The following is a 22593-nucleotide window of genomic DNA, read 5'->3' as shown; positions in this document are numbered from 1 at the left end:
TTGCATAATAATGTTAGCATTAAAAAAGAACTTGCAATATATAGTGCCTTTCATATCCTCAGGGTGCTCCAAAGTATCAATGAATTATGTTTGAAGTGTAGTCCCAATTTTAAGTAGGCAAATGCAGCAGCCAATTTGTGCGCAGCAATGTCCCACAAACAACAATGAGATGAGAGGTAACCAGTTAATCTGATTTTGATGGTGTTGATTGAGGATAAATGTTGGCCAGAATACTGGGAGAACTCCCCTATTTTTTAGGTAATGCTATGGGATCTTTAACATCCACTTGAATAGACTTTGGTTCAAAGTCTCATCCAAACGATGGGCACCTCCAACATTAGTGCAGTATTGAGGGAGTGCTGCAAAGTGTCAGCCTAGATTATGTGCTCAAGTTCCTGAGCTAGGCCTTGAACCCCACAACCTTCTGAGTCAGAAGCAGGAGTGCTACCACAGTGCCAAGTTGTCCCTGTGATGCAGACATTAAACACTATAATAACATGAATGGATGATTGGATAAAATATTTTTCAAGCTCTACATGGTGTGATTTATAAGCTTTTTAGTTTTCAAACACCATTTAGGCTTATAGATGCCCAGATTTAGATTCAAAATTAGCTGCTTTTGAATTTCAATTTTTTTCAATTGGTATTAATCCTTTTCTGCTTGTTAGACTGCAGCTCTGTATTTCTAATAATTAACTAACTCTCAGTTTTCCATCAAAAAATTTTACTATAAGACTTTCAAGACTTGCTTGACGGGAAACCATTATCTGTGTATCAGCAGACATGAGTTTATAATGTTTGAAAAGGAAGAGAAGTTCCTCACAAATCTCACTGAAACATTCTTAATTATCCAACTAAAGAAAAACTCAAAAGTAGATATTATTCTGTCAGGGGATGTCATTTAGAATAGAATGATTGCAAACGATAAAATGATTTGGTGAAAAATGCAATGTATGCGGAAGGGCTTTTGGATTATTTCTTGGTTGGAATGAGTTACCTCAGTGACATTTTTAGTCTTTTCTGAGGTAATGTTTATAAAAATGGCAATTGCAGAAAGCAATATTTGATGCACATGATCTTGCAGAACTTGCTGGCAGATATATTGTGAGTAATGATAATAGGTCTACTCCATGTATGTTGGTATTTAATTCATATAGCTATAAAATGGTGGGCATTTTGAAATTAAGAAACACTGCATCTTTCACCTATCATAATTGTCCAGTCAGATTATGTGTCACAAACTTAATCTGAGTTATTTATGGAAAAATGGCTGAAGAAATGCATCTTAGCAAACTGGATTGAGCTGGTCCTGACTGGTCTGTTGGGGCAGTCATACATTTCTACATGTCTGGAATCTAATTTTTAGTTATAGCTAGGCTTTGTGTGCATTGACATGTTGCTATCCTCTCATCATGCCATCTTTCTCACCACTGCTGTTTGATTTAGGCATCAAACATGCAATTTTTTGTATAACATATGTTTGGGTTTTGTTTACATTTTTTGCTTCTCATTGTTTGTTTTTTTTTAAATTTAGAAACATGTCTTTCAGGTTTTCCAAAAGGTAGGATTTAAAATATAATTGGCTTGATCTGCAATATCACCAGAAACTTCGTTTCACAACCTTGATAATTCAATGACTTCCTGCTTTTATATATATGATATATTTATATATATATAAAAAACATCCCTGGCTTATTTGGGAGATTGTATACTATTAGGCCATTAATGAAGATGGGGAGGGTGCTGTAATCTAGTTGCTCTAAACATACCTACTGCTGAGCATGCTAGGCCACCTGCTGTTGTACTAGATTCATGATGATTAACTGAAGATTTGATGGAATCATTCTGCTTTTCTACTAATACACCAAGCATGAGTGGGGTGTATGTTAATTTTTTCTTAGTTGAACGATGAATGCTGTAAAACAACTATAGACTTTGGAAATACCATTTGTTTTGTAAAAAGTGTTGGGCTGGGGAAGCAGATTCTGTGATTGCAGTACTAAAGTCTGCTGTAAGAAGTGTGATTTATGATTCCAGTGGTGCAGCAAAATTTGGATTTCTGTGGCAAATGGCATAATTTTGGCTTCCAAATATGGTTTTTAGAACAGAGATGATTTGCCATACCTTATGGAAAAGATTTGCACATCAGGTTATGGAGCTTTTTACTTCTGTGGCAGCAGTTCTTTGGGTAGGATTCCATGTAACTCATGAGTATACCTAAATGTAATATGGGAAGATGTACAGTCATCTTATAACCCCGTGAAACTTTTTATAATGTCTGATTTTCTTTTTTTCCCCCAAGATTGGAATTTTAAACATGTTTCCAGTAAATTAGAAGGTGCTGCCTAGAAAACCTGCAGCGTCCCAGCATGTGTCCCAACTAACATCATGTCATATTAGAACATATGTGTAGTTTTTGGAAACTGCGTCACTACTACAGTAACTTCAGATTTTTGTATTTTATCTGGTGAAGAAACATTTTTTAAATGGTTACTAATACATATCCTTTTCCTTGAGAACCAGCTTTGGTATTGTTGCCATTCCCCAGGGTATCATTGTCCTGATTGTGTCAGAAGGATGATATGCTTTCACTGGGCTACATTTAATGGATTAATTTATGTGGAAAAAGGAGTTTGCAATAGGGACGATTTCTGCATTGCAGCAGACTTACTGTAAATAGGACGTGGAGCATCAAGAAATTGAAATGATGCTCTGTAAAGGAGTTGCATTTTATTAAGTATGATGTAATGTTTACTGGTTTAAATATGCTGTAGCACATTAGTCTGTGATGATGCTGTTCAGAAGGAATATATGTATCGCTGAAAAGCTGTAATACATCATTTTATATATAAAAAAAAGGTTATACTGTGAAGTAGGTCACGCTTCACAATTGTACTGGAATTCTTTGAGGAGTTAACTGAATTGGTAGAGAAGGTAATTTCAATGGATATCAATTGCATGGACTTTCAGAAGGCATTTGGTAACATTCTAAATGTGAAATTTATAAGACAGTTAAGGGTCATTGAATTAATGGTAAATTGACTAGTTGTAAACTGGATTAACAATAAAAAGTACAAGGAAGTGAGGAACAGTAAAGGCTCTGGATTGGATCCCGGGTGTGGAAATTTATTAGTGGAATTCTGCTGCGGTCTGTTCTGGGTCTACTGAATCACAGTATTTGTAAACATCATAGTAGGTACAGCACAGGAGGAGGCCATTCGGCCCATCGTGCCTGTGCCAGCTCTTTGAAAGAGCTATCCAATTAGTCCCATTCTCCTGCTCTTTCCCCATAGCCCTGTAATTTTTTTCCCTTCAAGTATTTATCCAATTCCCTTTTGAAAGTTACTATTGAAGCTGCTTTCACCACCCTTTCAGGCAGTGCATTCCAGATCAGTACAACTTGATGCGTAAAAAAATGTTTCCTCATGCTGCCTTTGCCTCTTTTGCCAATCACCTTAAATCTGTGTCCTCTGGTTACTGACCCTTCTGCCACTAGGAACGGTTTCTCCTTATTTACTCTGGCAAAACCATTCATGATTTTGAACACCTCTATCAAATTTACCCTTAACCTTCTCTGTTATAAGGAGAACAACACTAGCTTCTCCAGTCTCTCCACACAACTGAAGTCCCTCATCCCTGGCACCATTCTAGTAAATCTCTTCTGCACCCTCTCTAAGGCCTTGACATCCTTTCTAAAGTGTGGTGCCTAGAATTGAATACAGTACTCCAGCTGAGGCCTAACCAGTGTTTTATAAAGGTTTAGCATAACTTCCTTGCTTTTGTACTCTATGCGTCTATTAATAAAGCCCAGGATCCCAGATGCTTTTTTTAGCAGCCTTCTCAACTTGTCCTGCCTTCTTCAAAGATTTATTTATGAGCACCCCTTTAAAATTGCACCATTTAGCTTATATTGCCTCTCCTCATTCTTCTTACCAAAATGTATCACTTCACACTTCTCTGCGTTAAATTTCATCTGCCTATTTCACCAGTCTGTCTATATCCTCCTGAAGCCTGTTACTATACTCCACATTGTTTACTACATTTCCGAGTTTCATGTTATCTGCAAACTTTGAAATTATACCCTCTGTACCCAAGTCCAGGTCATTAATATAGATCAAAAAGAGCAGTGGTCCTAATACTGACCCCAGGGGAACACCGCTGTATACTTCCCTCCAGTCTGAAAAACAACCGATCACCACTACTCTCCGCTTTCTATTCTCTAGCCACTTTTGTATCCATGTTGCCACTGTCCCTTTAATCCATGGGCTTTAATTTTGCTAACAAGTCTATTATGTGGTACTTTATCAAATGCCTTTTAAAAGTCCATATACACAACATCAACCACACTACCCTCATCGAACCTCTCCGTTACTTCATCAAAGAACTCAATCAAGTTAGTCAAACACGATTTTCCTTTAACAAATCCTGCTGACTTTCATTTATTAGCCCATAATTTCCCAAGTGCCACTTAATTTTATCGGGGATTATTGTCTCAAAGTTTCCCCACCACTGGCGTTAGATTGACAGGCCTGTAATTGCCGGGTTTATCCCTCTCCCCTGTTTTGAATAGGGTTGTAACATTTACAGTCCTCTGGCACCACTCCCATATCTAGGGAGGATTGGAAAATTGTGGCCAGAGCCTCCACAATTTCTACCTTTAATTCCCTCAGTAACCTAGGATGCATACCATCTGGACCGGGTGACTTTTCTACTTTGACTACTGCCAATCTTTTGAGTACCTCCTCTTTATCTATTTTTATCTTATTCAATGTCACTACGACCTCCTCCTTTACTACTACATTGGCAGCATCCTCTTCTCTAGTGAAGACGGATGAGAAATATTCATTTAGTGCCTCAGCCATACCCCCCACCTCCACAAGAAGATCTTTTTTGTCCTTAATCGGTCCCACCCTTCCTTTGACTACCCTTTTACTATTTATATGTTTATAAAAGACTTTTGGGTTCCCTTTTATGTTAGCCCCTAATCTATTCTAATACTCTCTTTGTCCCACTTATTCCCTTTTTTAGATTTCCTCTGTACTTTCTGTATTCAGCCTGGCTCTCTACTATGTTATTAACCTTGCATTTGTCATAAACCCCCTTTTTCTGTTTCATTTTAATCTCCATATCTTTAGTCATCCAGGGAGCTGTAGCTTTGGATGCCCTTCCTTTCCCCCTCGTAGGGATTTATCTACTCTGTACCTGAACCAACTCCTCCTTGAAGGCCTACCATTGTTCCATTACTGTTTTGCCTATCAATTTTTGATTCCAATCCACCTGGGCAAGATCCCCTTTTAACTCACTGAAATTTGCCCTCCTCCAGTTAAGCATTTTCACATTTGATTGTTCCTTTTCCTTTTCCATAACTATTCTAAACCTAATGATATTATGATCACTGTTCACCAAATGCTACTCTGCTGAAACATGCTCCACCTGCCCCACTTCATTCCCCAGGACTAGATCCAGCACGGTTTCCTCCCTGGTTGGGGAGGTTGGTACCTGTAATATTTCAGAAATTTGCCAGTGACACCAAGCTACGAGGTCAGGTGATTGCCTGAGTGATGAGCTAAAGAGTGGAATTAATTATGATTATATATAAAGTTGTGGACTGTACAAGAAGGAACATGAAATGTGGGAACAAAGGTGGAAAGAAAAAAATGGATTTTAGGTGTGATTTATTGACCATTCACTGAATGTATGCAGTCAGAATGAAGCTATTATCAAAAGGCAAATCAAGTTATGGGATTCAGCTTCAGGGCATTTAACTTAACCAAAATAAGTTATTCTGATTTTGTATAGATAATTGTTGAGGATACATTTGGAATATTTGTGCAAATTTTGGCACCCTGCCCTGAAAAAGAGATTGAAATGTTAGAAAGAGGTTAGAAAAGAGTGACAAGGATGATTCAGGAACTTAGAACCCTCTAACTTCTAAAGTGATACTCAAAAAAAAAAGAAAGCTATAGGCATAGACAACACAGATGCAGGCAGTTTAATTTGAACTTTGGACACAGAACTGGACAACATGAATTTAAAATCTGTTCATGTTTCATTGATCACCCTCTTTTTAAAAAAATGATAACTAAATTTCTGGTTAGAAATGGATTGAAGTTCATAAGAAAAAATATAGCTAAAAATGACTAAATATTCTAAAACATGATGGTTTCTGAACAACTGGACCATGGAAACCTCATGCCAAGGATGAATAATGTAGGATGTGAAGGATCAGGAAGAAAGCATGTAAAACGTTATCCTAGGAGATTACATGGGTTGGAAAGAGCCAATGATAGCCTGGATTGTACATTGTATGCAAGAAACAGGCACTGATGGCTCTTTCTCATTCCACGTATTCTTGTATTTCATCAAATGTTTTAAAATTTTAGAAAATCTGACGGACATCTATTTCCTTTACAACTTTTAAAGTTATGGCCCATTTATTTGTACTTTTGCCACCAGCAGCTGACCAAAACTCGGCAGCAAACACGTAGTCCATTGAGGCAGCAAAGTATTTTTGCTACTGAAATTTTGTAAAGCCTTTTCCAAGCCACTGAGGGAAATTACAGCACCAGAGAAATAAGAAGGAAAGAACTTGTATTTATATAATGCCTTTCACATGCTCAGGACATCCCGAAGTGCATCAATTAATTATTTTTGAAGTGAAGTCACTGTTGTAATGTAGGGAAACACAATAGCCAATTTGCGCATAGCAAGGTCCCAGTAACAAATGAGACAAACGATCAGTTAGTCTGTTTTGGTGGTGTTGATTGAGGGATTAATGTTGGGTAGAACCCGTTCCCCATACCTCCTCTTCTATGAATAACACTATGATTCTTTATCTCCATTTGCACAGGTAGAAAGGGCTTCAATTTAATGTCTCATCTGAAAGACACTACTTCTGACAATGGAGCACTCCCTCATTGCTGCACTGAAGTATCATCCTAGATTATGTGCTCCGAGTCCTAGAGTAGGGCTAGAAACCACAACTTGACCCAGAGGCAAGAGTGCTAACATTGAGCATAGCTGATAGTTACAAATAATAACTTTAAAGCAATTTTACATATACAAACTTTTGCATGCACAGTTGTAAGTCAAACCAGCTGCTATAGAAACCACTCTGCAATATTAACAGGGCAGTTTCTTCAGCAGTGGAATTGGAATCTGGCACTTGAGAACCACCGCAGGAAGCAGATTTCTAATACGAATGGGCCAATAAATTCAGTCGGAAATTAAATGCAAATTTCTGACTGTATTTTGCTTTTAATGGTGATATGAGGGGCTTAGGTTTTCTGAATGATTAAAAGGGTTAGAATTCTGCCAGTTGGTTTGAAACAATTCTTGTGCTGAAGCATATTTATTTTTTAGCCCTGTCCTTTTGTTTTTTTTTGTTGAGTACACATTCATAAAAATTCTTTGAATTTATATCCTTTTTCATCCATTCTTCCCCTAACCTAATCACTTTTTTAACACTGTATAAAATATCCAGATTTGAGGAGGGATTTACAGACCAGTCAGAGATACATTTCTGAATACTTTTGATTTTAATGGGAGAAATGTCCAGAATGACTTATTGCTCAAAAATTTGATATTTGTAAACTATTCAGTCGCTGCAAACCATTTCATTATCACTGACCAAAGGAAATACTGGCATTTTCTTAGTTATCTGATGAAGTAAGCTAACTAGCATTTTTCACAGCTATAAACATTGAGTGTTAGTTTTTCTTTCTCTGAGATATGTCACCAAAATCTAAAGCACGTTATAGCTGATGACTAAACTCTAGTTCACAAACATCAAAGACGTCCTTGTATTCCCATTTCCTGCACATATTTGGAATGTTCTAAACAATTAACTAACCTTCAAATTTTCAATAATTTTATGTTAATTATACTTCCTAAAAGAAAATAATGTAATTTTTGTATCTGTTGCATTCTTTGTTTTTAAAATGTGAGTTTTCATGATTCCTGATTTGATTCTTTTAAAGCAAATAAAATTAAAAATTATTGTAATTACATTGGACAGAACAATTAATTTAAGAAGTATTGTGTTATTACACTATCATTTCACCTCGAGCATCTAGACCAGACTGTTAGATTGAAAGTCTCTCCCTCTACTTAATGTAAGGATCCTAAGTGAAATAAGTTTAGTAATTTCAACCTACTTACTACCTAGTAGAAAAATTGAAACTGATGCAGTAAAGGGTACTTCTTTGAAAACAGGGTTAAGGTACATTGTTGGGAGATTTTGAAGAGAGGGCTCAACCTTGTATCTGGTCACGCTATACTTGGAAGTGCACAAATAGGAAAAGTTTTGCTTTCGCTAGGATTGCCATCCTTCACTTTGAACGCAAAATTCTTTTATCCCTTCTTCCCCCCCCCCCCCCACCCCCCAAAAAAATCATAGGGATCTGTCGAATTGTTGTAATCTGCAGTTTGCAAAACTTTTACCAGTTCCCCCCCCTTCAAACAAAAGTGATTCATTTTACTAACTACTTAAAGTATACTTCACCCTGTCAATTATACAACTATTTGGGTAGGTTTTTCCCATCCTGGATAGAGGATCTTGAAAGAGGATATCACATACAGTATGTAGTAAAAAGATTTAGCAATTTTTAATGTTCATAAAAAAACTAAGATGTTCCTACAGTTTTTAATGGCTAAGAACCATCCTTCAGCCTCCAAATCTGGATGATATCCTCTTTCAAGATACTTGCTTCTCTGACCTTTAGATTTAAGTGACAAATAGCATTTCAGACTCTTTGTAGATCATTTCATTAATTTTTCTTACACTGACAGAATTCAAAGTCTAAATAGTAATACCAGGAGCCACCAGCATCCCAAAAGAAAATTATTTTTAAGTGGTGTTTCTTCAAAAAAAAATTAAAAAGGCGGAGGATGGCTGGTGATAAAACTAATGCCAACACTTGTTCAGGCTGTTGTTGGTGAGGAGTAATAATCCAGAGATCGTGTGTTCAAATCCCACCATGGCAGTTTGAAATTTTGAATTCAGTTTTAAAAATTTGGAAATAAAAAGCTGGTATCAGTGAACGTAGCCATGAAGCAATCAGATTGTCGCAAAAGCCCAACTGGTTCACTCATGTCCTTCACCTGCCATCCTTACCCAGTCTGGTCTATATTTAAATCCAGTGCCACACCAATGTAGTTGCCTTTTGAAGTGGCCTAGCAAGCCACTCAATTGTATCAAACCGCTAAGAAGGCTGACCACCATCATTTCGGCAGTTAAGGATGTGCAATAAATGTCCTAGCCAGCGACACCCACATCCCGAGAATTCTATTTTTTTAAAAATTGATCAAACACAAGGTGCTTTCCACAAGGAAGGAAAATAGAAAGAACTTGCATTTATATAACACCTTTCATGTCCTCAAGATATCCCAAAGCGCTTCACAGACAGTTATTATGTTTGAGTGTAGTCACTGTTGTTATGTAGGTAAATGCAGGAGCCAATTTGCACACAGCAATGTCCCACAAACAGCAGTAAGATAAATGACCAGTTAATCTGTTTTTGGTGGAATTGATTGCCTTCCCACCATTTCAAATGAGAGCGAGGTAGAGGGGTGGTAGGAGTTCCCAGTGAAAGACAAAGAGTGGGAAAGTAATGACGATCATAGGGATGGTAGGACTTGCAAAATTCTGAGGTTTTCTATAAAGGTGAAAATAGAGGCTGTATTTTCATTCAGCAATTGATAGATATTGCACACATTTGTAATACCTTTCATGCTACTACAGAATTTGTGCTGAGTTTCGTGCGGAATCAGTTATATGGTTAATGTGACCAGTTTGATACTACTGAGAAGGGTTGCAGTTAAGTAGTCGTGTGAGAACCTAGTTCATCTTTGGTCAGTGATGAGGAAGTTGGATTAATTTAGTTTTTGTTCTAATTTTGTTTTAAGTTGCTTCAGCTATAGGTAAACAGGTGGGACCATCAGCACACAATGTGCTGACTTCTGTCAGACTGATTAATCGATATGTACAGTTTAATTCTCCAACATTTTTCCTCTTCTCAGGGTCACTATTGACCCATCAAAACGGCAGACTTCGAACAAATCAGTGCCCGCAAATACTCCTCCACAAGGATCAAAGACTGTTAGTAAGTCTTCAGCCTCTAAATCTTTCCTCCTCTTGACATTTATTTCTGAATTTTTTTCCTGACACACTTACAAACCCTGTTTTATGTTTAGAATTCCTCTTCTCTTCCAGATCTGAGATCAGAAGGACTTTTGTACTATCTATAAATATAAATACAGTAATAAGTTAAAGATCAGTACTTTTAAAAATTGCAAGATAGATGCTTTGTGATTCATACAGAATTGTTTTGGACAGTACTAAGAAATTAATGTGTTAGGTTATGATAACTGTCAGAATTAACACATAATTAAGAAATTCCCATCTGAAAGCCAGTTTTAAAAGAATTGGCATTCTAATTTGCTCACATACTAGCTTAGGATGTGTTAAATATTACAAAAATCTTTTTCTGCTGAGAAGCCATCTTAGTTTCAACATGTTGCTTCTTATCACATTTTAAAGATTATTTGGTCAGTCCTGAATGCAAACAAAAGGGGCAGGTATGTGTTAGGCCATAATTGTGATATAATGCCAATGCAATTGAGTAATAAAATATTTGTTGTAAAAGACTTCCATAATTATTAAGGAAATGTTTCTGGAAGTAGTGAATCTTAAATGTTAATTTAAGGAGTCCATATATTTGGTTTATTTGTAAAAGTACTTTTCTATGAAAAATACTGCACTTGTAACATGCACATAGTGGGAGGAGAGTCTGACCTTGATTTTATAGTTTGCATTGGAAGGAAAAATCAATATATTTTTGTTTCATTATAGTGTAATATATCAACTGAGTTCAAGATTGTCAGCACAAAATTAAGCTGCAATATTGTGCATAAAACAATTAGCTGTTGTGAATTTAGATACAGGAATTTCAGTCTATATCACTCGTATCAGGTTTGCTTTAAATTGTGATTCAGATTTCTTTTCTTCCCTGTGTTGTATTAGTGGCTACGTCAATGTGTTTATCAGTGAATTATGTATGTGAACTAGTAAATGACTATGAAGTACACAAAAATACTGTCATTGAAGGGATTGTTTCAGATATTATACTGAATATAGGATGCCCTGAAATTGATAACAGTAAGAATGTTTTCTTTGTCTCTTAAATTGTTTTGGCAGCTAAATCTAATGTTAAATTGCATTGCAGATTTATTGAGCCTGTGGGATTATTTGCAGTCAATGCATTTTTATCTATAAGCCTGTAATGTGCATTCACTACAATGTGTCCTTTGTTGAAAATTCTAAAATTCATAGTTAAACTACTTAAGAGAAACCCAGTATTTAGTTGAACCTCCTGCTAAAGATTAGTGACAAATAGTATTCATTTAAGATAAACCTGTAGCCTGCTGAAAATACATTTGAATGCACAGTGGAAAGGCACATGTAGCGGGTTAAGAGTTAAATCTGAAAATCAAATTCCAAGTCATAAATTTTACGACATAGTTTTAATCCATGTCCCTTTAAAATCAAATTATCCAATCCTACTTCCATCCCACAATTGGCTAATTAAAAATCACATTATTGGAACTTCATGCCAGTATGTTCCGTCTTTACTTCCATAGCGAAGATTTGTCTGTTGTCTTACTGATAGTAACGGTAGTGGAGGTGTTAAAGAGCAGGGGCCTGTAATTCTTCTAAGTAAAAATGGGAGAATCCCTGTTTCATTCTGTAAACCTGCTAACACAATCTCAGTGTCACAGGCTTGAAATGTGCAATTTCACTATGCATTGTTAATTTCAGAGAAAAATGGACATCCTCCAATTTTTAAGAGGAATTTCTCCCCACCCAGCAATCTAATTATTAGCCTAATCACTGATTTGATAATATATTACCCTTTAGTGGCCACTAGATGTCTGAACATTATATACTGTAGTGCATAGTTTAATCCTGATTAAATTTGAACTCATTTTCTTACAAGTGTTTTGTTTAGATTGTAATGTTATTACGCTCCAAATTTAGTGTAATCAGTTAAAAACCAAAGATCCTTAACCAAAGCATATAATTGGATAAAAATGATTAGACTTCTAAAATGTCAAAAGCGATTTTGGCAACTGGTTGTATTTAATATTATGAATAATTGAAACATTTTATGCTTGAAGCAGGACTTTTATTTAAGCATTGTGCTTGGATGGAGAGAATTCTGTACAATAGGAGTTAATAGGTTGGCGCACAGAAATTCTGTACTTGAATTTGATGGCCTTATCTGAAGTTAATCACACTGGCAGATCAGGTGGCAGGCTTACAGCAACTTTTTCATTGTTATGGCAAATCACGTTTAAGAATGTGCCAGTTGGAAATTAGAAAATATATATTAAGAAATCTGCCATGATTCCAAATGTGTGTTATTGTGGATTACACCATGGTGTTGTCTAAGCAGCATTGGGTGGATTATATTTTTTGCTTAATTTCTAGTTTTAAAATCTATAACCACTGAAATCCAAATATCAAAGTAAGATTCGATAGTTTTGAGTTTGGCGCCAGCATGTTTTGATCATTTGCATCTGTGCTCACACTGTAATTGTATTTAAAATAGGAGGAGATGTTGGAAATATAACAGGAGAGATAGCATGAAGCACCATATGGGTAGTGCAAAAATGGTGCATTATCTTGAAGTTTGAGAAAATTAGTTCCTGAGTAATTGGCTATTTGCATGAGTAAATGAGTGGTAAAATGATTCAGTTTTCAGCTTTGATTAAAACTGCTGGATTTGCTGTGTTTTGTCTTCATCTTCTCTAGCACTTTGCTGTTGGTCAACTCAAATAAACTTCTAATTATTTTGTAGTTTCATATTTTACAACATAATTGTTTGTAGTGATGTTTATATGTTTGGAAGCTGTAGAATTAGATATTACTTCTGAATTGTACTCAAACACAATGCCATAGATTTCTACTAGCCTAAATGGACAAGATTTCTGTTGAAATAGGTTACCCTTTGTCACCTCCAGACTCAAATACTCTAATACAGCCCTGGATGGTCTCCCATCCTCCACCCTCCACAAACCAGCTCATCCAAAACTCTGCTGCCCATGTTTTATCTCACACCAAATCATCCTCGCCCATTTTCACTGACCTACATTGGCTCCCAATGCCCCAAATTCAAGATTTGGGTTTACATCTCTCCTATCTTCCTATCTCTGTAACCTGCTCCGGCCCCACCCTAAAATTCTCCAATCTCTGACCTCTGCACTTGTGCACCTTTCTACCTTCCCTTCCTCCTCCAACTTTTTGGGCACCCCTCATAGCATGTGCTTCTTTAGCTCAGCTTACGTTTTCTATGTTAAAGGCGCAATATAAATGCAAATTGTTATTGTTGTTAAAAACTGGATCTCCTACAGCATTGCTCACCAATTATATATGGATCTGACGCTTGCTTCTCCCTGCTGCTGCTAATGATTAGTGCATAGTATTTCATCATCTGAAGTAGAGGAGATTTAGGCCAACACCTTCAACACTTTTATGTTTACTTTCTTCCGCCATCCCAGCAAAGCACAAACATATTTACTTCTAATCTCGATATATCACTGTTTGTAGCAAGCAGTTCAGCAGGTTTTTATTATTATAAGTGGACTCTGCTATAGTAGAGAATCACAACTCAATCTTGCCAGCAAAGGACATTATGATTTTACAAAGGGTTCCATGTTAAAAGTGTGATTAAGTGGATAGAGTTTTCTGTCAGTCATACGAAAATGCATGTTTTCCATCTACATCGCATATGCGATTCTTTGGTGTAGTCTTAGTGTGCAACAGCCTAAAATAACACGAGCTTAAGAATTTTCTTGTTTCTTTACTCAATTGTGCTTTCGGATTGCTTTCATTGAGGGTCCCAACTGAACCTGAGAGAAACGGGAGATTTGAGGGCTCAAGGTGAGAATGCATATATATTTAGTAAACGTACCTTAGTGCAACCAAATATTAGCCTGTCAAAAATGTGTGTAACTTGATTCCTGAAAAACACATTTTCAGGAAATGTTGATTTTTTTTTCATAAAGTTGTTGAAATTTTATTTGTCGTTTAGTATGTAGTAATATGTAATATTGAAATTATAAAGAAGAGGTTTTGATCAAAGCCAAAGCTATTAAAACTGTACACAAGTTGAGGTCTAGTAGAAAAATGAAATCTATTTGTAGGTTTTTAATACTTTGACATTGTTAATCCAGGGCAATTTAAATAAAATTTGGGGACTCTGCTTTTAACATCTAGGACTTGGATTTGAATCCACCCTAGGTTGATGGGATGAAAGTAGTTTCCATCCACTAGTTCCTATTTCAAATTAACTTGCCCAATTCCTAGTGGGAAAGATTCACTGGACAAATGTGCCCACAAAAGAGAAATGTAAATGTTACAGTATGCAGTAACGTGTGAGCTTCTGAGGGTGAAGTTAAAAACTAGTGTTTAAACAAAGAAAAGGGAACTGAACTCTGCAGGTAACCCATGCTACACCTGGGAATGCTTGATGCCTACACTGTAGGTTTCCAAATAGAGAAAAGTGTTTCATTTCCCAATGTTAAAAGCCTTCATCCTGATGACCACAACATTTTTTAAAAACTGGTGCATAAATAAGATCACCGTTGTATCAAGAGAGAACAAGCACTCCCACTACATACATTCTAAAATCCTTTTATGGAAGGTAGATTAAATTTGTTCTGGAAAGTAAACATAAGGTGCATGATGCGCCTATCCCATCACCGGAACCACAAAGACCCGGATTAAGCAGTTGATGTTGAGTAAGTCTGGTAAATGGCATTGCCTACCAAGGAGTCAAACCCATGATTTTGAGTTGTCTGATCGCCAACTAATGATCCTTCTTGGAGGGTAAAGGGGAATATAAGCGGGGACTTGCTTGGCAGTGGAAGACTGGAGACTAATTAAAACTCTCTGGCACACTTAGTAACCAATACCTGAGCCAGGCAAGTCAACCTTGCTCCATGGCAGTATTAACAAGTGACCAGCTAGCCTGGCTTATCAGTGGGACCTGGAGAGGTGGATTTGCCACAGGAAGCTGGGGCTCTTCACACTCGGCTCCATTTAATTCTACAAACCAAAGCCCTAATGGAGTTCCACTAGATGAACAGCAGGAAGCCTACCAGTGATCTGTGCAAGTAAGGTGCACAATTTTAGTTAGTTAAACTTTTACACACTTGGTCAATACCAGCTTGTACCTACGTTCTATGGTCCTTGGTAAGGACAGTGTGTCCCTACAATGAGAGAGTGCATAATCCAAACAACAGCTCTACTTTTGTGGATTTCACAATAGGTTGGTTTGGAGACTCTTAAACGTGGCTATGGGTTTCCGTGCGTGTCAGATGCCTGGTTGATCAAAAAAATTGTTTTGGAAATGATGTTATTAGGTTGAATTTTTTTAAATAACCATGGAATTACTGGCATTCGAAGCTTACTAATGCAACTGTTTCACTAAATCTAACCTGTCTGTGGATTGCATTGCATGTGCTTTTTGTTTGATGGCATTTTATATGTAGTATTGACCCCATAGCTCCACCTTATGGACACAGCAGATTAATCAACTGAGCATCAGATCCAACCCCCTTTTTTCCTTTTAAGATTTCTTTATAAATGTTGGAATATATTTTTGAGAATATTTTTTAATTATGTAGAAAAGATAAGTTGTTCGACCTTGAATATTACAGTTCAGCTGGTGCAAAACTACATTCTATATATTTTTATATATAAATCTAAGATTTTAAATGAAAATGGCATTTAACACTGCTGTTGTACCGCACGTACCACACTGAGACTGGATCTGTAGATTGCAATGTACAGTTTGTTACACCTTGCTACATATTGCATTCCCCCAGGGAGAGCTCTGAGCCTATGTGTTTCTACATTTTTCAACTCCCTAGGCAGCTCATTTTTAATGTTAGGAGATGCAAGCAGCAACATTCACTTTCCCCCAAGAAAAACATTCCATACTAAGTTTAAAAAGTTCCCAGGGGGTACAACAGACATTTTTTAAATTTGGCATTGCACCAGACTGGAGTTATACTTCACAGTGCAGAGCACAAGCAGTGTGAAACTGCCTACGAGAAGTGGTCTCACACCTCTTGCTTTTGTGTGCTTGGGAGTCAGGTCATCGAGTCCAGGATTATAATACTGCTTTGACATTGATACGCATCCAAAATCTCTTTGCATTGATGTGAAAATGCAGCAACCTAAAAGTAACGCTGTAAATTAGACTAAATTAATAGAGCAACACTTAATTTTTTTTTAGAAGAGTTCATTCTTGTAGCATTTTCATATCTTAAGAAATGAGATATAGTATTTTTGAACATTCTACTTAGTCATTAGAATGTCATACTGCAGGGTTTGAGAAACAAACACCAGTGTTATAGCCTGATCTTGATACATGTCTGTTGACAGATTACATGTATTCATAAAAACGGAGAAAAGGAATAGAAGCAGTAGAGTGTAGTTCTGTGTCCTAACATTTTGTTGCCCAATGTTTTTATCTTCTACAGTCGCAATGTATCTGGGGATCAAAAAGACGAGATCAAGGAAGCAAAGCCCCGTTCACTCAGATTTACCTGGAGTATGAAAACGACCAGCTCCATGGATCCCAGTGACATGATGAGGGAGATCCGAAAGGTTCTTGATGCAAACAATTGTGATTATGAACAACGTGAGCGTTTCTTGCTCTTCTGTGTCCATGGCGATGGGCATGCAGAAAACCTTGTCCAGTGGGAGATGGAGGTCTGCAAACTGCCAAGACTGTCACTTAATGGAGTTCGTTTTAAGCGAATATCAGGAACATCCATAGCTTTCAAAAACATTGCTTCCAAAATTGCCAATGAATTAAGGCTGTAAAATATGGTTAAGCTATAATTTCTTAAGCAGCGTTTCATGAGTGTTTTTTTCTGAACACTGGTGGAAATTTATTGAAGAAAAATGTATAGGATAATGCTTACGCAATAACTTCTGCAACTTCAGATCATGGTATTGTAAAACAATGAAAATTCTCAAGCTGCTGGGGTGGGGGGGGAGTTGATCAAAGAATAGATTTTTTTTTAAAGTGCACTACAGCATTCAGTATCCTACTACCTGAACAGTTTGCCCCTTCATCTCAGTTACTTCAAACATTTGTAATTAGCTTAGAGTCAGTTACTTGTGAAACAAACTGAAATTATCCATCCTATGTAAGTATGGTCCCTGTATAAACAAAACACTGTTTCAAAAAAAAACCCTTCCAATTAAAATACTGTTGAACGGGGGACATGTGCTTTCAAACCTGTATATCTTCCACTGTTAGTACTGATTCAGGTGCTTGGCTTTTCAAAGACAATGAATTGTAAGAAACAAATAAACTCATTTCTCATCAGTTGTGTTTAATGGCCTTCAGACAGTGGAGGTGTGTACCTATGGGCTAGTAGTTTCTGTAAAACAATATATTATAAAACAAGAGCAAGTTCTGCTAATGGAAGAAAAAAAAATCAGCTGTATTTAGGCCTGTGAATGATATTAATTACCTGTGTTAAGCCAGGGGTGCTGTGATTTGGAAATGATTTAAGTACTGTAGATCACAGATGCTAAACCACACTTAGGATTTCTCTATTGTAGAAAATATCACCATCTAAGACTGTTCCTTAATCAATTAGGGCATAAAATTATATGTTTATTGTTTTGGTTTCTTTACAGTAAAGCTTAGATTGGAAACAGATTTGTTCGGCCGTACTTTATTTAGCTGTAATTATTGTTAATACAGAATACAATCTGTCCTCCACACATACTAGCTGAGTAAAAATGTTTGAGTTTGTAATTTAACAGTTGGGCACTATGGGACAATATTCATTTCAGTATGCGGTTTTTATGTTTTTTTTCCTCAAACTGTCAGCACTGTCCTTTGGAATGTAAATAATGTAACTTAGTTTTGCGGACAGCATCATATTGTTATACAGTTTGTTTTTTCATTTTTTTAATGTTCTGTAATGAGCCAGGAGTTACAAAATCAATGTAAGTTGTCAGCATTTAAGGTTCACTGATCTCTTCATTAAAGGAAAAAAAAACTAAAATGTATTTCTGCAATGTCACTTATCAATTTACTCACTGAAAACTATGCATGTAAATACGTGCACAAATATCCAACCTCTACATCAGTGCATTAGATGTATATTTTATCCCTTAATATTTTTCCTTTTTACAAAAACGGTTCTATTGCTGACTAACCCACTACAAACTAAAACAAAGAACAGCACACATGGAATGACAAAATCCAAACTGGTGAAATAGAAGCTCAAATCTTCTTATTGCAATTTTTCTACTCATTTTGGAAATCCTTGTTTGTTGTCTTTCAAACACCATAAAGTAAACTCTTCTAGACATCTAACAGGGAGAAGCACACTACTTTATAAAATAGTTTTAGTGTGGCCACCTGTTTTCTAGTTGTATAGTATAATTCTAAAAATACTCCTCAGTTCTCTTTCTCAATTCTATGAGTGAAGTGGCTCAGCTTACTCTGAAATTTTCCTGTGGAAAAGGATTATACAATTTTTAATACCTTCATTTTCTCTCAGCTGAAAATCATTGCATCTAGTTGGCATTAATCCTTCAATTCCCTGACAATTTGGATCAATACTCCTGATTTTCACATTTTTCTAGTTGCATAATGGAGTGCAACCACCTAAAACGTAAGCCTTCAAAATATTAATGAGCTTCTCGATTACTAAAAGCCACAACCCTGTCTCCATTGTCTTTCTGCAGCCTCTTCACCTGTATCCAGTGCAAAAAATTCTCTGGACATATATAGAAGAAACATTTCAAATGTGAACAATGGATCCAAATTGAAGATAGTTTACAACAGGAACCCTGGCCATCATAATCACCTTGCTTAAAGCCATTCCCAGAGACCAACTTGAATTTTTCCGATGTATTGGTAGAGGCTGTCTCCACATAAATCTAAGTGATACCAGCCACCAAGTTCTAATGCAATATAGCAACCACCTATGTGTATATCATAGCTAAAATGGAGTTGTTCATGCTGCCAATGTACAGTCAGTACTCTCCTTGGAAAGATGCTCCTTCAAGAACAAAACACTTAAACTGACGTCCTGAATTTTGGTGCACTGAAGATTTGCAATCATAAGTATCATTTAGCACTGTAGAATTTTACATGGTAGACCAAAGTGGAACAGAGAGAGTTTGTGAGATCAAAACATTTGGGCTTAGGGCATAAATACAGCCTTGTAGTCCCATCCCTCACTTTGATAATGGATGGTTCCCTAGTGAAATAAAGCCTTGGCTTATAGGAAAATTGAACCTTTACCTTTGACCTTCTGAATCCAAACTGTTCACAAATAGGCTGGAGCTGTGAGAAGTTCTTTCAGAATCTGATACAGCACTAAAATCTTCTAACCTAAATTGAGTGTTATGAAATATGTTGTCATAAGTGGTGGGGAGAGAGAAAGGACTCAATGTAGAGGCCCTATCCCAGATTACTTTTTAGTTTACCCAGTGGTGTGGCATCATATGTGTATCCTAGCTTACCACCTAGAGTGTACGTCTGAGTAGGGACAGCATTCCTCGAAATATGTGAATTCTGCCCAGATGATGATCAGAACTTCTTTGCACAAATGAAGTTATTTCAAGGTGACCACTTCCTGCAATAGGATCTTAAAAACTTCTCCAAGATTCAACAAAGTAATCACACTTGTACTGAGAAGAAAGGTTTCTTAAATGGTTTTTCTCCCATATCTCCACACTCCTTTTGACTATAGGTATTTTAGCTAAGATTGGCTTTCATGCTGGCCTAAAAGCTCTTGGCTTTCAGAGTTCACCCTGGAGCCCTCCTGATCACTGCTCTGAACAAGGTAGATCTTCCCCTTCCTAGTTATCTATTTGTCGCTTAGCTATTGAAAGCAACAGATTACAGGCAGAAGGCGTAGGCTAAGTGTGTGCAACCTACAGATTGCAGGTCAAATCTGGCCCAGCCCATGATTTTAAACCAATGGCAACCAGCAAGAAAAATCCACCAGCAGAAGCAGCTGAATCTGCCAGTTGAATAGTAAAAAGAACAGCCATATAGACAGAACGCCTCACTCCAACAGTGGGGGCATAATGGACTGACATGCCTCATGGACAATGGATTTTTCCACTTCAAAACTATGGAGCAAGACAAAAGCAGCTATGAAGTGTAAAAATACATTGTTTATGAAGAACCATATTTTTACATGGCTGGAACAAAGGCTATTTAAATGCATATTTTTCTTTGCAAATGAGATTGAAACTTGCAGTAATTACTAAAATAGGTTTAATGAATGGTGTGCAGATATGTTCTATGTCCTTGATGTCTGGTAGGGAGGCCTAAAGAACTCTCAACCAGATTTATGGCTACTATTTGATCCAGTTTTGCGATGACCTCATACAATATCTGGAAGACCCATGACATGAGGGTTTGAAGTAACCCTCATATCTTCTGCAAATATTTACTGTTCAGTCTTTTGACAAAAAAGATATTCTTCGGCACATCTGATTTTCTATTCGATCCAAATACGCATCCAGACTTTTGAATATTGACAAAATCAAGAAAACAAATAAAATAAACTTACCTACCTTCAGTAAGGTGTTACTCATTCTTCAAATGGAGTTATCCCAAACTAGCCTCCTTACCCTCTGTTATCTGATTTAACAAGCTTGATTTATTATAAGTGTTTCCACTCTTTCAGTAATTTGTAATGTAATGTTATCATGCAGAATAGGGGCAGTTGAGTCATAGCCTGATATGTAGAGGATAACTTTTGAAAGTAGCTTACCAATCGATTTACATTTGATATACACTACATACTGCTGAAATTTTATGTAATGCAGTTTGTGGAAATGGTCCTCTAGGAAGTAGTATCTTGGTCCTATGTTGAGAACCAATTTACAACTCCTCTTTTCAAAGCTATATTTAAATAATGTTTACTGTCTTTGTGATTTGTCCAGCTGGCTGCTTTATAGATGTCAGCTGAAGTGACCCTTTTTGTAAGGAGGTCAGAAAATTGCTACAGATTGAGTGGAATGAACCTTGACATTTGCTAAAAGTTATCTTTCTCCTTGTCAATAATAGTGCAGCACACATTCAGTCAATATGTGGCTAATCTTTGTTTGATGATGGGGCTTCTCAAAGTGTAAATGCAGATGATGTTGAAGGAAAAGCAAATTATCAAAGCCAGTGTAGCCTCTCTTTGAACCTATAGCTAGCAATGACCTGAATCGTCCTGATCTAAACTGACGAGTCCCATTCCAGGCTCTGGTTTATAGTAGGAGAGTGAGTGAGTTGTACACCCTGCTCACTGATAAACCCAACCTAGCTTAATAGTTGTCCCTTAGCCAGCCAGATGTTCCTACACAAAGTGTCTTAAGTTTTATTTGACTCCAAAAATCTTTTACCCTGCTCCACAAAACTCTTATTCTGAAAAGAAATGTAGGTAATGTCACAGGGATGATGAAGAGAGCTATCTGCGATTATGTTAACTATACCTTTTGAAAAATATTCTGATATTTGTTCTATGATGCAAATGTTTTGGCTAAACATGTCACTAACAATTCTCAATTGCAAACACCACTGCCTCCACTCTTCCCCCCCCCCCCCCCCTCTGCATTCCTTCCCAGTTATGAGAATGAGTTTTAATGCCATCCTTTAAGAAAAGTAGCTCTTCATGGGCTGGTTTTAAAAGGGAGGCTTTTGATATTTGCAATGCAGATATTTGATTAGCACCATTAGTAAACATAGGTGTTTAACTGGGAATAAGGATATGCAGTTTGAAAGAATGATGCACATGTCCTAGATTTTGTAATAACTTCCTATTGGCATTACATTACAGAAAGTTACTCCTTGTTTGTGGAGGGCAATGAATGAAAAGGAATAATAAATTATTTTTCTTTAGATGTGCTAGTCCTTATTCCACATATAAATCTCTCTCACCCATTTGAACCTTTGCCTGGGGTAGCATCCAGTTCCTTGGTCTTTTGTTTCACATTGTTATCCTGTTGAATTTCAATTCAGTTTTGTTTGTTTTTAATGATTGGTTCATCTCTTGGCTGTTGCTGAGGTAGAAGCTATGTTGTATTCTCCCTGGGCTAACTCCACTGAAAGCAATGAAAAGTAAAGACTGCCCCCACTTCTGGAACACTGCAAAGATGACAGCTCACAACTTTACATCATCCACCTATGGTAAGGTTTAAACCTTAATATAGCTATCCCTGAGTATTTCCTATACACGTACTTGAGGCAAAGACCAATGTAAGAATAAATTGTGTTTAAAGAATAAGGAAAACCATGTTAAAATAAGGTATCCTTACTTTAAAACAAAATCAGAAATGCTGGAAACTCTCAGCAAGTCGGGCAGGATCTGTGGGCAGAGCAGAGAAGTTAACTTTTCAAGTGTGGACCCTTCGTCAAAAGGATCCACACCCAAAACATTATATCCTCTGTTCTCTTCACAAATGCTGACTGACCTAAGTATTTTCAATATTTCCTGTTTTTGTATCAAATTTTCTGTATTTGCAGATTTTTGCTTTTTCTAATC

The 22593-nt window shown here is 36.8% G+C and overlaps 1 protein-coding gene across 8 annotated transcripts in view; it reads left to right on the top strand.

Annotated features, from left to right (window-relative positions):
* Window positions 1-18099, top strand: part of mark3a (MAP/microtubule affinity-regulating kinase 3a) — a 169959-nt gene extending 151860 nt beyond the window's left edge. For 2 of the 8 annotated variants that reach the window (XM_067991744.1, XM_067991751.1), the window contains 3 exons: window positions 1535-1561; window positions 13898-13942; window positions 16552-18099. In XM_067991744.1, coding sequence (XP_067847845.1) covers window positions 1535-1561; window positions 13898-13942; window positions 16552-16897 — 418 coding nt within the window. In that variant the 3' untranslated portion in view covers window positions 16898-18099. Of the gene's footprint in view, window positions 1-1534; window positions 1562-10020; window positions 10108-13897; window positions 13943-16551 lie in introns of all 8 variants that reach the window. The other 6 variants (XM_067991749.1, XM_067991755.1, XM_067991750.1 and 3 more) reach the window with 6 other exon arrangements.
* The last annotated feature ends 4494 nt before the right edge of the window (window positions 18100-22593 follow it).

Source organism: Heptranchias perlo, chromosome 10, assembly GCF_035084215.1.
Source record: "Heptranchias perlo isolate sHepPer1 chromosome 10, sHepPer1.hap1, whole genome shotgun sequence".
Taxonomy (NCBI): domain Eukaryota; kingdom Metazoa; phylum Chordata; class Chondrichthyes; order Hexanchiformes; family Hexanchidae; genus Heptranchias; species Heptranchias perlo.
Note: the sequence above shows the minus strand (reverse complement) of the source record. Positions and strands in the feature narration are given on the sequence as shown.